Source organism: Zonotrichia leucophrys, chromosome 3 (genome assembly GCF_028769735.1).
Source record: "Zonotrichia leucophrys gambelii isolate GWCS_2022_RI chromosome 3, RI_Zleu_2.0, whole genome shotgun sequence".
Classification (NCBI taxonomy): Eukaryota; Metazoa; Chordata; class Aves; order Passeriformes; family Passerellidae; genus Zonotrichia; species Zonotrichia leucophrys.
Window position 1 is genome coordinate 13,640,772 of NC_088172.1, and position 18,055 is coordinate 13,658,826.

Here is an 18,055-nt window from a genome sequence, read left to right on the forward strand (position 1 = left end):
TAATAGACCTTTCTCTACAGAGAAGTGATTTAATGACTATTCTTACTTTTTTATTGTCTGTGTGTCTGTCTTCTGCAACCTATTGCAAACATGACATTTAAGACTAAAAGTAATTTTTAAATTCAGTTTCCAACAGGTGTCTTGCGTTTTGAAGAACTGGCTGCGTATTGTCAGGAGAAATTTGTAAACATCTAATGTCTGGAGAGGCTATTCTAATTTTAGATTAAACAGAACACAGAAAACAGTACCAATTAGCAAAACATAGCAAACAAGATCGATTCACTTGCAACTTCTGTGTTCTAAGTGTAATTTTTGAAAGATTCTCTAAACTCTAAATTTTAATTTTGAGATAGGTAGAGAAAACTGTCCCTGACAGATAACACTTCTTGCAAAGGAGATTAATTTTCATTACCCTAGTGACACAGAAGTTTGTTCACAGACTTAAAATGTGATAATCTTTTCTAATTTTAGATGTCGTACACCTGCACTGTTTCTGCTGACTGTGCATTCATGGTTACAGTTCCACTGGAGACAAATGCTCAGTCTTGCTTTTGAGTAAAGAAAGATTGTTACTGGTACCTGGTGCAATATCTGTTGGTGAGATCCATGCACTTCTTGGGAGGGCAAGTTGATGATATATGTTAGTAGTAGAGCATTGGTGGTTGATATAGAAGGTCATAGAAACAAAGCCAACCTGAAATAGGGGCCACTACGCCACTGACATCTGGCCCAAGATTAAAAAAAACACCTTTCTTGTGTGTTGTGTGCCAGTTTTGAGATTTTTCAAGCCTGTGGTGAATAGAAGCTAAAGGGTAGCAACTGCTGAGATACAAAGTCACAAGGATGTTAAATCTAAGGAGGAAAAGTGGTAATAAGTGGTGTTTCATCCTTTCAAGTGAAACTACTATAGACCCATCAAGCCATCTTTATGGTTTCCCAGGTTTACCACCTAATATCACACCAGAAGTTTGCTCTTTAGGGCTGAGGATGATTGCTAGGACTGCTCTTAGCACCAAGTAATCTGCAGACATGGGTCCTTTTTCTCCTCCACTCATTTCTCTGGCCTCATTTCTGGAGCTGGTGTTCTGCTTTAAAGAGTGCAGCCTCATAAAAATATTTAAAAACCTCAGCCTTTCTATGGCTTTCTTCTGTTTTGATTAATGACTTTAGATACAGGAATAGTTGGGTTTCACAAAATCCACCACCAGAAAATCTCATGCAGTGAGGATAAGACTGCATTTGTTCCTGCTGGTGCCTCTTGAGAACTGAAGAGTTTGAGTCCTTCAGACAAGGTTCACTTCGCAGCTGTATGTTCTCTGCTTTGCATCCCAGATGTGAGAGCGTTCCTCTCCCACCTGCTGTTTGTAATAATGGTAGTAGGTCTTTCAGAGACTTCAGGAATGATTAGAAACTGTCCATGGAGTTTTATTTCCCTGATGTGAGAAGTTTGTGAGCTGTTTTCCCCCTTCACATACAGTTGAACACAGTACAGATTTTCTAATACATGAAGGATAAAGAACAGAGAATCCATTTTTAAAAGAAATGATGCCTAAATTTCTTTGTTCCACCTGAAGAGTTCTTTGTCCTCAGAGACACTAAAACAGTTGTGGGTTCCTAACTTTGGGGGAGAAGCATGCTTTGATGTAGGTAAACTACTTGGTGGTATGAGTTCTTACATATTAATGTGTTTTTTTATGAAAGTATTGAGTATTCACTGACTGTGCAATGTCTAAAAGGTCCTTATTTGACTTACTGTTCAGTTATCTTTCTCAATACAAGATTCTCTTCCTTGGTGGTGCTTTTGGCTGTATGTCAATCATATGTGGAGAAGAAGAAGCAAATATTTTTGCAATTATCTGTTATTTTTCACCTTGACAGTATTGTCCTGACAGCTAAGTCCATGGGTAGAAAAAAAAGTCAAATCTCATGTTAAATCAAAGTTTCATGCCTTTCTTTGATTTCGATTAAAATTTCACAGAAAGGCGGATAGAAACTTCTTGATGTAATTTCAAGAATAAGCATTTAAAGTATTTGAGCATTCTGTTGTCACTTTGTTTTGGAGCAACAAGAAAAGATAAAGGTTCTTACAAAGCATTGATGAATTGATAGGTTCATGGATTGAAGCACCTGTCCTCTAAGACAAATTCCTTCACTCTTATCAGTTCATAAAATCAATGATCATATTGTTTCTTGGCAGGCTGTGTTAAAGAGCTCTGAAAAGCCTGCAGCTGTTACTGCAGCCCAAGAAGCCATAAATGCAGTATTCAACCCTTTTTTTGCCAAGCATGTATTTTAGGAATGACAATTTAGAGGATAGATGTTTATTACCTTGGCTGCTTCCAGCTGATACTCTTGACGGTTCCGAATGGATTATCCAGGGTTTATGTTTAACAAAACTTTTCTCAAGTATGTGTTCCCTCTTCCTTAGCTTCACCTTCACATTGGTTCAAGTTAGTCCCTTCTAATGCAGTGGGTAGGAATTTACTGAACTGCTTGCTTCTCTAATTAAAATTAAAACCAGATTCTCTCCACCCTGTACCTTTTCAGAATTACATAACTCTTCCTTTTATAGGTCATTTACAGTGGAATGTGTTCTGCCATGCCCTGGAGTTCCCTCCCGTTTTTGGCCTCCACAGTAGCACACAAGCCAGTCACCCCACCACAGTGTATCTGTGCTTAGGGAAATGCTGACCTCTGGGTCACACTGTGATTAACCTGAATGTCTGATTTTTAACTCTATCCTGGGGCTGTTTCACCTTTCAGGATACTGTCCTCTAAGTGTCAAAGAACCAACTTGTATCTCTTTTGGGAATAATACCCAGAGAAAACAAGAATTTTTAATCTCCTGCTTCACTCCTTAACTTGATGTGTTTCTTGAGGCATTTAGTTTACATGTGGAAAAAGGGAACAACTTCCTTTGTACATTAGTATGAATGAAGACACTTCAGTCTCATTTCTTCTCACTGGGAGCTTTATAGAACTGGAACTAGCCAGTTCAAATCTGCAGTAAAACTGATGATAAGCATTACATAGCTACAGTTTACCAGCTGCCTTGCTTTGGGCCACAGAATTCAGCCTTCTCTTCCCTTTCCACTTCCCTGTAAGTAATGGCTTGGGAATTTCTTGCTCAAGAGAGTCAGAAACTCTGGGTGCTCACATTACACCCCTGGTAAGCAAAGACGGGATCAGATACATCCTGCTTTAATGATGTCAAGAAAAATGATGGCCAGTCCAAATATTTTCTGAATAACTGGATTTCAAACTTTTGAAAGGGCAAAGCTCTCCATCATGACTTAAGTAATATAGCTTATGATGTTTTCTCTGCCTCCTTACATTAAAAAGAGTGGTGAGAGAACATAATTGATAATAGATTTTTTAAGCTCATTTTCAAAGAGAAACCAATCAGATGAATTCAGAAAGGTCAAACCAAAACCTGAAGGTTTCCTCAGTGGGTATGTTATCTGCAGCCTCACAAAGGAGTCTTCCTTGTTATGGAGTTAACAGTAGTCTGCATCTGACTGAATAGTAATGATACAAACACATTAGTCTATTAGGGGAAATTGTTTCCCTCCCCAGAAGATAGATGAAATAGTGTGAAATGTTCACATATGTTGTAAATAGCACTTAGCAACAATTTTAGTGTCTATGACATGGTACTAAGGTCGAGGACTACAGACTAGAATTTCCAAGCCATCATGGTGTGTTTAAGGAAAAGCTATTTTTTCATGTTGGCGTGTTTAAATGTGCTGCTGTTACAGATTGCTGTGTCCTGTCATCACTTTCCTCTGCTGGTATTTGGAAGGAGTACAAAAGCACAGCAATTGCAGAGAAGCTGTCAGCCTCTGAGGGGTATCTTTTACTTCTTGGTTTTTCTATCTTCCTTTTTCTAAGGTCAGAGTATTCTCCATTGGGCAGCACTCAACTCTTAATTTGATGTTGCCATGGAAAACAGTTCTGATTATTTTTTCAGGTGCTTAGGGATCTGATGTTTCTGCATAAAGACATTCTACCTCCCTATTTCTTGCTTCCCCATCCCCCTAGATAAAAATAGGTGTCTTTCTCTTCATTCAGATCCATAAGGGCAGCCCAGTGTGTCATCTCAACACATTTTCTCTAAGGCTTAGGGGTGTCACGCAAACAGTACTTCAGAAATGAAATTTGACATCTTAAGTGTGCTGGTGTACTCCCATGCATCTACCAGTGGTAATAATGCAAGTAGGCAGCATGGCAAGGAATGTCTCACAACCTAAGAAGTATTTTATGTTTTTATGAGGAGAACAAAGAAATGAAAGCAGATCTGTGAGATGGCAAAAATGAAGTTAAATTGTGTTTAGCACAGATTTATAGGAATATGACTCTTGGAATATGATGATGAGATAAATCTGTTATCCATAATTGTATTGACACAATGGGGAACTTCATGAAAGCTGAGGCCTTTTCAGGATAATTAAATAAGTTAATTTGCAATCTGTAAAAAGCACCAGCTGGAGTGTAATGATTCACTGAAATCTCAGAGTACTGCTCCTCCCATGGATAACAGGTCTGTTTTGGTTGTGGAAACTTTCTCCCTTTGAAGGCAGGTGCTGCCTGTCTTATCTGATGGCATTGCTACAGCTGTTCTAAGCACATAATTGGGGCAAAAGGACCCAAGAAACATCCTTGTCTTTCCAGATTTCTGTGTAAGGAAGGCATTCAGAGGCAAAACCAACCCAATTTTTTCAGCAAGAGAAAGGGTTTGTTATTATTTTATTAATTCGTTATAAGATGTGTAGTGATTATTAGGAATAAGATTCATAAAAACAAGTGGGATTTATAGTTTAGTGTACATTATCTTCTTTTCTTCTGGGTAACAGAACGATAGTTTTGGGGAAAACTGAATGGATATGGTAAAAACTGAATAAGAAGTGGCAATTAGGATCCTTTTGCCTTTAAGTCTACTGTGGAAAGCTAAGAATCAATCAATTTTTTTCCTGGAAATACAGAATCTCAGAATGGTGGAGGTTGGAAGGGGCTACTGAAGATCATCTTGTCCAAGCCTCTTGTCAGGCATGGTCATCTAGAGCCAGTTGTGCAGGACCATGTCCAGACATTTTCTAAGTATGTCTGAGAGTGGAGATTTCACACCACTTGTGGACAACTTTAACCCAACTCAAACTTGGAATCCAGTTCCTCAAGCAGATCTTTGTTTGTGTCCTGGATATACAGACAGAAAAGCCAGGCATTTATACCATGTTGTATTCAAGAAAAGCAGTATTTTTAGGTAGGTACACTTTAGCTGACTTCTTAAGGAGTCCATCTCATTTTAACCTCCATCTCACTAAGTTGCATCCAGATCATTGCAGTCTTCATAGGCTGATATTTCCTGTCTCTTAACAAAGCTCAGTTTGTTTCATAATGCAGAACATTTTTAATAAGACAATGCTTATAGTTTAGTACTACCAGTTCAGTCAGGTAGTCTATTTAGAGATAACATTAATTCACTTAGTATTTTGAAATATCCCCTATCTGGCTTAGAACTCACGTTTCAATCACATCATTGAGATAGTCAATATTGTAAAGCTTGTCAGATCTTTTGTTGTCGAAGCTGCTTAGTGAGCATTAACTGAGCCAAATCTGTATGTTTGTCATCTGATTATTTACCCTTTCATATCTTTACTGCAAGTTTGCTTTGTTTGACTCAAACTACAGAAGGTTCGTGCTGTCATCTACAGAGATCCCTTAAAAATGAATGTTTATATCCTCAAAATCCTTCTCAGTTCTTACTGAATTCTAAACATTTAGGTGCCTTATGTGAGCAAAATCCCTAACAAATTGAAGTATATGCTTCTAAGCCTTTAGAGAAGCACTTAAATGCTAGCATTGAACAATTTGAGAATTTAGATACTCAGTCCTATATTAATTTCTGTGAAATTATCCCTAAATGGGATAAACTATGTCAGCATCCACCTTTAGCATTAAAAAGCACCTTCCATTCAAACAAAGGACTTTCTCATCCAAGTCCGTTACAAAAAAAACCCATGGAGATGCAGAAGCAAAGTGTGGGATACAAGGATTCTAAGACTTCTTCTTTGGACAGTTCTAATAATATCTTATAATAACATTTTTGAATTATTATTATGGAATAATGAAAATAGAAGTTTGGCTTGGTTCCAATGGGGTGCTAAACACATAAGAGTCCATGATGAAGGGAGAGTTGTTTTTTCCTCAACTAGTCAGCTTAGTTAGTAATGAAAACAGCAGAATAGAGGCAGAGTTACACAGAAAGGCAAAGAAAATGTATGTGTTTTTAAATAGGAGAATAAACTTGATTCATTGTTCATGGAAAGTGCACTTCAAACAAACTGATCAATGAAAATTAAATGAATAACAGAACTCTGAAAAATGTAGATGTGGACATAATTTCACTTATGTTTTCATTTCCTTTTTAGAGGTTTTTGACTGAACACCTACTTGGAAAGCAGGATGCTATTAATGAGTCATTTTTAGTTGTCTCTTGTTTTTTCTTTTAGAAGTAGAACTGAGAGTATCAACTGTAAATGAGTTTTAAGAGAACCTTACATGTCTGATGTCAGTGGTTTTGATTTTCAAGTGATAATCCATGTGTCTGCTCATGAAATGAGGGAATATAAACAACATCTAATGCTTGAAACAGTAGTAATTTTCTCTTTGCAGAATTCAGATCATGTCTTCACTTTGCTTCTCACCTCTGCCACCTTCAAGCCACTTTTCTGTTGTCATCTTATTACAGGCATTCCATACTGTTGTCCCCTTATTGCAGAAGTTTCACACTTTCTTGATATTTTCTCATGGGTAGCTCTTCAGAGCACTGCCTCTTTCTTCACAAAGCAGCCAACTGACTCCAGCTCAGTTCTCAACCAGCCAAACCACTCTTTATAGCACTCTTCTTCCCATTGGCTACAGCTGTGGCCTGGTAAAGTCAGGCCTGTTCCTAATCTTTGATAATTGGCCCAGCTGCAGCTCCTTAGGGGTAAGCTTACTTTCTACACTATCTTTATTTTCTTATATTCTATCCCCCTACACTTTTCTGTTCTGCAGTCCCTGATGGTGGTGAAACTGCAGGTAGATTAAGTTTTTCAGAAGACTTGAAGATCATTTTACCATTTCACAGTAATTTCATCAGTTGAGGACCCTTCTTCCAGGTTTTAATTGTAGAACTACTTGTAGCATTTGGCCTTTTTCTTTCAAATGTTCTCCAGTCTGAGGCAGCCACCAGCAGAGTGTCTTAGGAAAGCATCTTCCACCACCCAGCTCCTACTACACAGATCTTAAACCTGCTGCCTCTTCTACTCCCCACTGGGTAGTGAGAGAATGAATGTGGGAGATAGGATTGACTTTGGTGTTTTCTAGAGCTCTGCTTCCTTAGGACTAGCTGAAGGCTCCCTATTCTCTAATCATGGGGCTGGTTGCCATCTCACTACCCTGATGAAAGCCTCTATTCTGTGGTCCCACTGCAGTATGTAAGTTCTGAGTCCTAGTGCCAGCACACCCTGCTGACACACTGCAGTATGTCACTCCCTCATCCCTCGAGTGCCTTCTGATTTTCAGGTCATACTTTTTCTGCAGAAATGTGTATGTGTAGAGGGATGTGAGTTCTTCAGCCTTTGCACCACAAGGCTCTTTGTGGTACCATATCTTGCTTTGCTTTTCAGCTCAGGAACTCAGTTTAGTAAGGAACTAAAGTACTAAATAGGAATTAAGAACTTAAATATTTCCTGAATTTGATGTGACAAATTTAAAGAGACTGTAAAATTGTTCACAGCCAGATATTTCATTACTTATAGTGTTGTAAAATTTGTGGTCACTTTATCACACACACTACATTTTCATATTTCTTGTTTCAATAAACTTAGAGTCAAATGTTCTTGAAATTAGTATTTAAAGATTCTTGATAGTCTGAAGCAGGCTTAATGCCATTTCTGTTATTTGGTTGTTTGTTTTTTTTTTTTACTTGATAACCACATGGTGTGAACATCAAGACTGCTTTCTCATTTGAATAGTAGGTAAGTACAAACTAATGAGTTTAGCGTCTTTCAAGAAAAAAATTACAAGCTATTTCTAGACATGTAGAGGGAAATAATGAGGATTTCTTGGTGCACTGTTATTTTTGTCTTACAACATAACTGCCACCTCCTCCCCAAATGACTGAAACGTGTAAATCACTTAACAATTTTAAGCATTTTGTATTATTCATTTAGCTGGAAATACACTGATATTGGGGACTTAGTGTAACAGGGTTTTCTGGAAGCTCATCGTGGAACAGGAGTTTGATATTGCAGTGGCTAGGAACCTAACAATAAATGAAATATTGTCTCCTAGTAGAAGGAGTGTTTCATTGAATACCCTACCTCTTTTATTTGGGAACATCTTAAGTTTGGTTTCTATGGGTATTGCTGTACTATTCTTCCCTTTTTCTTCTCATTACTTCACCTTTCTTTCACCTCTTCAGTGTTTGGTTGTTTGTTTTTTTTTCTTTTACACTTCCACAAGAGAATCAGAAAACATACATATGGGGGTTTTTGCACATACTTCTTGCTTTGCAGCTTCTGACATTAAATCCTCATGAGCAATTTTCATGTCGTCCCATGGGATTGAGAATAGGAACAAAATAACCACATAGTGGAACTCACAGTAGATGGATTCCCTGCAAAGGCCTATTTTCCTTAAATGGCACCAAAAAACCACTTTTCAATTTTTTTTTCTGAAATGTGTTTTGCTCAAAACCCAAGGGAGAGAAGACATGAAAGATGGATTCCTGTTCTTGTTAGTCAGACCATGGGAAGTGTGCTTTGCTTCTTTGCTTGCTTTCCAAGTTAAAAATGCTAGGCTGGCCTTAAATGTCCAGCTTTTCCTACTTTCTGGAAACAGCAGTTGATTTCCCTACAGTTAACCCTTTCATTTTGAATCAGTTGGTGCCAATACTGTGAAATTTCAAATATGTCCAAATGTTAAAGACATGAAACTCAATAATAAATGAATAAACCACATTTCCAGTTTTGATCTCGATAATAGTACTTTCATTGATACTGGTATGTTTTCAGAGACTTGATGGTCAGAATTCAATTTGAATAGGTGAATTTAATGAAGTCCATATTAAAATTTTTGAATAGTTTTTTATTAACATACAGAATACTGTAGGTTGCTGCTTAGGGATGTTTTCTGTGTTAAAAATGCTTTTTTTAGCTTGCTATGAAATGTAACATCTATTTCCTGTGTGGCCAAACCGTCTATATTTGTTTTAATTAATTTAAGAGGCGTATGGTACTGCATGGGATCCTTGTGGAAAATGAACAGTATAGTCAAGTTTTCCAAGACTGAGAAGGGAAGTAGGGCTGAGGCAGGAGTTGGTCAGATGGGGTTCAAGCTTTGCCTCATGGCACTGAGATGTTTATGAGTGTTGGTCTTACACTTCACTTCTCTGGCTTGTTTTGACTGTAATCCTTTGTCGTAGGCAGCATGTAGAACAGGTGTCTTTTGTCACCTAGAGCTGAGTTTATGTCGAGAGGCATTGCCTTAAATGTATTTAATGTGTGAAATGGGATGAAAGAGATTCTACAGTAGCACGCAAAAGTAATTTATTGGTGTGAATGTACTGTATACTCTTGAAATGTAGTTTATGTGTCTTTGAAGGAGATGGTATGAGATAGGTGATGACTGAAGAAGCTTTTGATTCTCAGTGTTCTTCTTTGTTAAATAATGAAAAAATCAAACCTAATGTTCTGTTCAACTTTGACTGTTAGATTTTCCTACCTGACTGGGGAGAGAGAGTATACATAAAGCAGAATATTTGATTTGATGCAATTATAGTAACAGACTTTCACTGCCTTCTAAAAGCAGTCTGAGTTTTTGAGAATAAAAGCAGTGAAAATGTTTGGAGGACCAGAAATTTACATGCATTTTCTTCCCTGGAAATCAATGGGAGTGTATATATTCACTTAAATTGTTTGTTTACTTAATTTATATATAGGAAAAATTTAAATTTCTGACAGTTTTAAACTCAAAATTACTGTTCATATTACTATGAGCATAAAATATGTTGTTCACAAATAAACATTAACTTCTGAATTTTTAACTTTCATTTAAAAATACTTTCTTCCACAGCTAAGTTCTAGTCATGGGAAGTTCTTGGAGAGCCAACATATGCATGTATTACATGAATTTTGCATGGATGCAAAAAGGAGAAAGTATATATGGCACTTTCAATAAGCATGTACCTAAGCATTGCACAAATGTAATTTTCATGTTTGCATTTCAGGAAAACAGGATACCTCTGCTGAAACTCTTCTGGGTCAGGAATCTATAAATCCTACAAGTTACTCGAGCCAGCTAGAAGACTCTGGATGTGATGTCTATAATGACTCTGCATTTGATTCTTTAGGCATAGCTTCAGATTTTCACCAATCTGAGCATAATTTCAACACTTCTAAACATTGGTTGGAAAGAGTTCCTCCCCTGAATCTTTGCCATACTAGCAAGGAGCAATCTCTGACTGCTCCAGTGCATTTTTTGCAACGTTTGCTTGAAATAAGAAAACTGTCAGAAAGAGGAGTTCTTCAAGCAGACTTCTCAGAGCTTGAGAATGATTCTTTCACCATATGCAATTCAGTGTCTCAGTTGCTTGATGGACTGACTTTTTTTTACAACAGCCCTAAATTCCCAGCTCCAGGTTTCCTTACTGAAGGGGTTTGTGTTTTGCTCAGTTTAATAACTGATACGAAATTATCAAATCATGTTTTGAAGAAGTGTTTCAAGAAGATAGAAGAATTTAAGAAAAATCTAATTCAAGTTATTTTAGGAAATAGGAGTGTCAATAGGGTAAGTTTAAAAAATTCCTTCTTTCATAACCTACTTCCATATAGTGTAATATTCTCCTGGTTTTATGTACTCTTAAAACACCAGTTTGTCTTGTATTTTGAAGAGCACCAGAGATTTTTGTGATTTTTTTTTTTGCAATATGGATAATAAATCCTCTGAAGCACTTGAAAAAGTTCTTGCTCATGCATGCAAGAGCTTCTAGCCTATTCCCAAGTACAAGACTTATAAATAACTGATAAAAATGCAGTTTAAAGCAATTTGATAGATAATATGCCGGAAAAACACATTGTTTCTCCTGCTATATGGAGATATACTGTAGATATTTATTCATATGTAATGAACTTCTTTCTTGAGCATCTAAATCAAATAGTTTGTTTGCTTCAGATATCCATCATTCTCTAGCTACTTGCAAATTTGTGTTTTAAAAATATATAAGCAAATGAGTGAAAACTTAAAAAATAATGTCCCCATCACAAACAACAAGTAGGACTGAATTGCATTTTGTTTGTATTCATTGGTGTGTGTAAAAATCAAAATGTATCATCATGTTAATTTCCTCATTCAACTGAAATATCCCTGTCTTTCTTCACAAGATGCCCTACAGGTAGTGAATCCCATTGCCCGTTTTAGGATTTTTAGTTTTTATTCTGGATTTTAGAGTATCTTGGAACAGACATGATGGTTGTATTTTTTGACACTTAGATGTAACAATTTAGTGTCCCCATGTAAGTAACTGTGCTACCAGAAGAGCAAATTATCTTATCCCTGTAATCCTTGGAGCCTAAAGAATGTTTTCTGGGTACTAGGTCCTAAAGTTGCCTCTCTCAAAATGAGAGCCTGGACATCTGATATGCCTGTGGATGGATGTACCCATTTGTCTTAATTTAAAGTGAATCCAACTCACTGTGTATTGAGTGTTTACCCCAGAACATGAACATCAAATAAATATTGTGACCAAATTAAGAGAGGATTGGGGGAAAAGGATGTACTTATATTTTTGTTAGGAAGCATTCAGACTGAAATCTTTCCAGGACTAGAGCTTTGTGTTTCTAGTATCAGAAACATTTCCACTTTAGTGTCTGCATGGTGTAAGACTCAGAATTTAACTAGAGGTGTCCCAGGTCAGTGTTTTGAAAGGATATGACCATACATTCCATTTGTATGACATCAGGAATGGAGTTATACAGGTGTGACTCATTTTGTGTGTATGTGATCGCTGGATTAAAAAAAAAAGTTTGAACAGTCCTTCATTAAGGACTTCTTTATAATTGATGATGTCTACTGTTTCCACCATTTCCCATCCTCTTCCTGAATGGGAAGTCAGTAAATAATTGAAATAAGTTTGTGTGGAAGAGCAACCCAGAGATTATCCAGAGACGAATTTTATGTTGATTGGAGGAATCCGGCAAAGTCTAAGTGAGAGGTGTCACATCTTAAATGGAAGTAAATATTCTGATAGATCAGGGGTGTTTCAGGCCTGCAAAGTATTTTTATGAATCCTTCAGGAGAGACAGAGTACGTCCACATAATTTGAAAGTGGCATGTTTTCTCTGAATAACTTCACTAAAACAGATGGCTTTTTATGAGATGTGTTGGATCTTGCTTCCACAAAATATTGACATAAGAGTCATTACTACTGGCAGCCATTACTTCAGTCAAACAGATCCAAAGAGTTTAAAAATTGTATAAACCAATTACTAAGGGGGATAATCTTGGATTCTAATCTCCCAGATTAGAGGTTTGGTTTTCTTTAAAAGGAATTGAAAATGGAAATAAATGGGTAGCATTCAGATTTAGTAGTGTAAATTGTATAACTAATCTTTCATGTGCTGTGTACCAAGTATCTCCCAGGAACACTTTATACAAGTGATGATTGAAATATCACAATTATAGGTTTAAAAAAGAATTACCATTACTTACAAGGCTGTCTTCTGGAAAGGGTCGCAAACGGTATGAATTTCAGTTCCAGGAAAATACTTAAATCCCTCCAGCATAAAAATATAAAGAATTTTGTTGTATCTAACCTTACTGTCAGAAAGCATTTGTATAGACAGCCATGCAGCAATGTAGTATTTGACACAGCTTTCCCTTTATCATTCTCATCACTAAAACTGTCAGGATCTTGCAAGAAGGACAAAGGTCTGTGAGAAATACCTTCAAAAACTTCACCAAGAGAAGTGGCTGTGGATTACACTTAACTAATTAATTACATCTTCAAAAGCAATCTCAGATTTTTTCAGAGCAAGTTAAATAACTTTAAATAATCTTTGAGAACTGGGAAATGAGTCATTATCTCTATCTTAGATGTAAAGGAATAAAAACAGCTGCAGAATTACTTTCTGTAACTCTGGAGTCCTATTGTTTGAAATGTTTCTAATTATAAAGCATTGAAGCTGTAAGAACCAGCAAAGATGTGTATTCAGAAATTTTTTCCTGGATTCAGCTGCCTAAAGCTGCCTAAACTCTTGGATAGAGTCTGACCTGAAACTCCAAACTGACATAGATATCAAAAGGAAAAAAAAAAAAAAGTCATTCAATTAAGGTATGTGACAGAAAATAAAAGGTAATTTTACATAAAATATTAAATTATTTATATCGAAAAATTAAAAATAGCTTCTTGAATTTTCCTTTTTTAAATTTTCTTTTTTCTCCTCCATGTTTGGAGAGCAGCTCAGAAATATCACACAGTTGTTAGACATACAGTCTTTTGGAAATTTCTCAAAAAGGGAGCCTCAAGTCACAGCTGCTCAGGGTGAAGCATGAATTTTCAGAAGTTCAACTGTCTGTGCAAGGCCTAACTTTGCACCTTCTGCTATGGTGCAAAGCACAGCAGAAGTTTTGCAGTTGTGCAGTTTTGCATCCCTGTATAGCTAGCACAGAAAAGTTTTTGAGGATTCTGAGTCTAACTCTGGTATAGATGAGCTGTTGCTTTCATGCAGCAAAATGTGTGACAGTCACTGCTGATCTGTGGTGCAAGTGCTTTGTTCATAACCAGTTTTTTAGTCCTCAGCACTGAGACCTTGGAGGTTTGTAGGGGTGTGTATTGCCTTGCAGTTTGTAAGTTGCTCATTTGTGTTCAGTCACTCCACTGACACACACTGCTATGTCAGCAGAACCACTGTTATATTTATGTAGGTTCCTTGAAAGTCCTGCTTTCAAGCAGACCAAAGTGTACTATAAAACTCTGTGAGATTGTATTCAGTTGGCAGAGCCACTGGCTCTGGCTTTCAAATGGACTCTACAACCTGACAAAACATGGGAAAACATTTTGCATGGAAAACTCTGGTAGGAGTTATGTAATTTCAGCCCCAGTGGAGTAGAAACTTCAGAAGGGAAACACTGGAACATTGTTTTGTGCTAATCTACCTGCTTGGGACTTGACAATGTTTGTCTTTGTCCACCTCTACAGAGACACAGCAAAATGTACATTTCTCCTGCTCCTAGTTGCATCACTCTCTCACTGGCACTGCAGTGTGCCTGTTGTATTGATGTTTGGATCTGTTGTCCAGAATGTGTTTGAACAGGGGATCATTTCTTCTATATCAGAAGAATACAACAGTTGGAAGCACTGGGGATTCCCAACTCCCTGTGCTGTTTAGGGTAGCATATATGTTTTGTGTTTCTGGTGGAGATTTTGGCAGCAGAACACTTCAGAGATTACATCCTGAAGCTTGCCTGGAAGCTTCCTGTGGTGAATCTGGGCTTGCTGTAGGTTCATAATATATTGAATTAGCTTTAAAAGTCAAATCCATCTGACAGAAACTAAGAAGCTTTATATGTGTCATGTTTACGTCTCTTGTCTATACAGCTGTGTGAAACTTCAAAACAGTTATTGGTGAGGGAATCCAGAGTCTCATTTATTACTTTGAAGATAGAAGAAAAATAGGTTTATCTTTAGCCTCTTTCAGTGCCATTCAGTTGTGTTCAAAGCTGTCATGGCCAAGTACATCACAGGATGCTGCATTGCGTAGGATTTCTGTGGTGTGATCCTTAGTGGTGTCACTACAGTTTGTCAGCACTGCAGACAATTCCATTCACTGACTGTACTTCTTTTAGGTGCAGTTGATACTGTAATTAAGAGCTTGGTTAATGCATCTGTTACAGGCCAAAAGATCCTGGCCTTAGTCCTGGCTTTTTTACAGAGATCTGTGTGTGTTTCTTGGACCTCATGTTTTAAGGAGTTAACGAAAACACAAAGAGAGTACTTTTGGGATTCTAACATTGAGCTGTATTGGGCTCCTGTTCAACAAATGCCTCATCTCTCTGGCCCATCTTGCTCATAATGTCTTTCAGGCAAGACCTGGAAAGAAAAGAGATGTGTTTTGGTGGTCTGTTGTTTGCTTCTTCTCATGCTATGTTCAAAACATCAGTACTGACTTTGAAGATGATGTTAAGTCATGAATTGCCGTTCCAGTCAAACAGCACACATGTAAAAAAAGGTTATGTGATCTTCCTTCCTTTTTCTTCTAACCTTTTTCTTTTTCAGAAATTGGCTGCCTTTAGGGTAGCTGTTTTGAATTTACTAGCATTAACAGCATCTGGAGGGACATTGAGACATCAACATAGTTTTAGGAACTTCTGGTATCCTGTTTGGGACTTTACTACCCATTTTAATTTTTCTCTCATGTTTCACCTAAAAGCTTCTATATAAAATTTTGCCGCTGCTCAAAATACTACTATTGATAACATTTAACAGAAAAGCAATTGCAGGAGTTCTGAGTAGTATTTTACTGCCTTTACTGGGTATTTGTGTGAGAAAGAATTCACAATTCTTCATGAAAATAACAAGTTGAAAAGTAATACAATGAAAAGCAGAAAGAGAAATGTTTAAATCTCAGTGGCAGTTATATAATGAAATGTATATGTGTGCATGGGCAGTTTAAACAGCACACATTCATCAGAACCATGGTTTTGAATATTTTCTTATCTAGGATACAGTTTGCATGATTCATTAATGACTGAATTTTCTGGGAAGAGAGTCATCATAAACTTACTCTGATGCTTGAATACATGCAACAGTATGTATTTAATACATGCTGCAGTCAGTTGTGGTTGACAATAAACTTCCCCAACTGTGTATAGGTTTGCAGTATCTTTTGTCAGCCACAGTCAAGACAGAACTTAATTCATTGGTTTGCAAGAGTCTTTCCTGCTTAGGGACAAATAAGATTTAGAAATAGGTATTCATGTCACTGGTGGTTTTCAAGTGTAAAATGAGCAGGCTTCAGTTTTCCTAATTAATTGAGTCCCAAGGGGAATACTGTGGGTGCATTTTCATACGCCAAAAGATTTTACTTTTATAGAGGAAGAGCACTTCATTTGTATGAATATTAAAACATGTTGCCTGGATTTTGAGGTCTAGTAAGAGTCAATGCTTGAATCTCTTGATTATTGAATTAAATTTTCTCAGCAATCTGTTGTCCTTATGTAGAGAGTTAAGTCAAATGGTAATCAGAATCCATTGTTTTGAAAATTGCTACTATCTAAAGCAATCACCAAACTGACTGACCCTCATTTACTTCAGTAAAGTGGATCATAGAAGTAACATAGACAAGAATGAATGAAAGAAAATGTTGTCTGTCTTCCCCTTTCAGCTAGCTTCAGCTGATGCAGATCATACACTAAAGCTACAATTATGGAAGAATACAGAACAAAGTTAGCTTGTCCAGCAGATGCTGAGTGGCCTGAAGCTCCCCATCAGGACAAGAGCCTGTGAGATTGATGCCTCTTGCAAAAAGACTTAGTCAATAGGCTCCCCTTGATCAGGGGCATGTAGTCCAGACTGGGCATGAATCCCAGTCACAAGGTTCCCTTTGTTGCTCAGTCTCTGATTCCTGCCTACAGGCTTTCAAGCTGCTCATGACTGGTCTTCTAAGGCAAGTCTCCTCACTCAATCCAGCTTTTGAGGCAGAGAGCAATCTCTCCACTTCTCCTTCCTCCCCTGTCTGTTCTGAACACTCTTTAGCCTTCCAATCATGCTCCAGTCATGGGATTTTTCCCGCTGAGCTTCAGTAATGGCAACAAGGTTGTAGCTTTCCAGCAGCACAGTGGCTTCCAGCTCCTCCAGTTTTTGCCCGTGCTGTGTGCACTGGTGTAAAGGCACCTCAGCTGAGTTGTCAGTCTGTCACCTTCCTAGAGGAACACCCATAAATTCCTTTGAGACATTTGTCTCCCTGGTGTTTCCCTGCTGCCTTCTGTTACCTCAGGAGTCCCTGGCTCATCTCCCTAAGACTGCAAGTGTGCTTCAGTGCAGCTAGCACATTTCTGAATCAGCAGCAGAGCATCCTCACCAGCACCCATGGCTCTAATCTTTGCATATCACCTCACAGCCTGCCAGGGACAAGCCTGATAGTGACAGCCCGCAGCAGTGGAGCCAACTGATGGTTCTACTGGAGAACATTAGGTTGAGAAGAGTGGAGAAAAGCATGAACAAGATTATGAAAGAGGGGAAATTTAGCCCAAGTATTAAGAAGAAATTCTCTACTGTGAGGGCAGTGAGATGCTGAAACAGGTTGCCCTTAGAAGTTGTGGATGTGCCAGGCCTGCCACTGTTCAAGGTTGTGCTGGATAAGGCCTTGGGCAACCTGGTCTGGTGGGAGAGTCTCTGCCCATGGCAGAGAGGGTTGGGAGTAGATGGTCTTTAAGGTCCCTTCCAACCTTTACATTCCATGATTGTATGATTCAGTGAAGGCGTAAGGGCAGAGTAAGGGCTGGAAATGTGGTCTGCAGAGCAAAGAGTTGAAATAATATGTATAAATTTTCGAGACTGATAGAAGAAATACTGGCAAGTAAACAGGAAGAGAGAGATACATGAGAAGCATCAATTAACAAACGAAGCAATGTGAAGATAAGAAAAGAGGTGCTAATGTTCTCTGTATAAAAGTGAGGTTTTCAACTGGCATTGATGATTAGGAGTGGAAGTCAGGTTGGACTAAATTGGCAAGGGCAATGTGAAATCAAAGATGAAAATAGTTTTGTTTGTAAGACTTCACAATTTGAGGATTCCTGCCATAATTATTTGCCTGTCCTGTATTGCCAAATATGTCAGTTTATTAGGAAAGAGAGCTGTTACTTGGGACAAAAACTGTAAACAGAAAAACAGAAAGTAAGGTGCAGTTGACACAGCTGCATGGTGTAGTGAATCATGCAACTCATGAAGGAATTTAACTCAGAAATTTTAGATCTCCTCTATTAAAAAAAATCTAACATGCTGATAAATGAG

The 18,055-nt window shown here is 37.7% G+C and overlaps 1 protein-coding gene across 3 annotated transcripts in view; it reads left to right on the forward strand.

The window, feature by feature from the left end:
- The window catches only part of MEI4 (meiotic double-stranded break formation protein 4), a 93,380-nt gene that overhangs the window by 33,921 nt on the left and 41,404 nt on the right, over positions 1-18,055 (forward strand). For all 3 annotated transcript variants that reach the window (XR_010439740.1, XM_064710099.1, XM_064710098.1), the window contains exon 3: positions 10,274-10,833. Coding sequence is in view for 2 of the 3 variants with exons in the window: in XM_064710099.1 (XP_064566169.1) it covers positions 10,274-10,833 (560 nt within the window). In the remaining variant the exon portion in view is untranslated. The remainder of the gene's footprint in view (positions 1-10,273; positions 10,834-18,055) is intronic.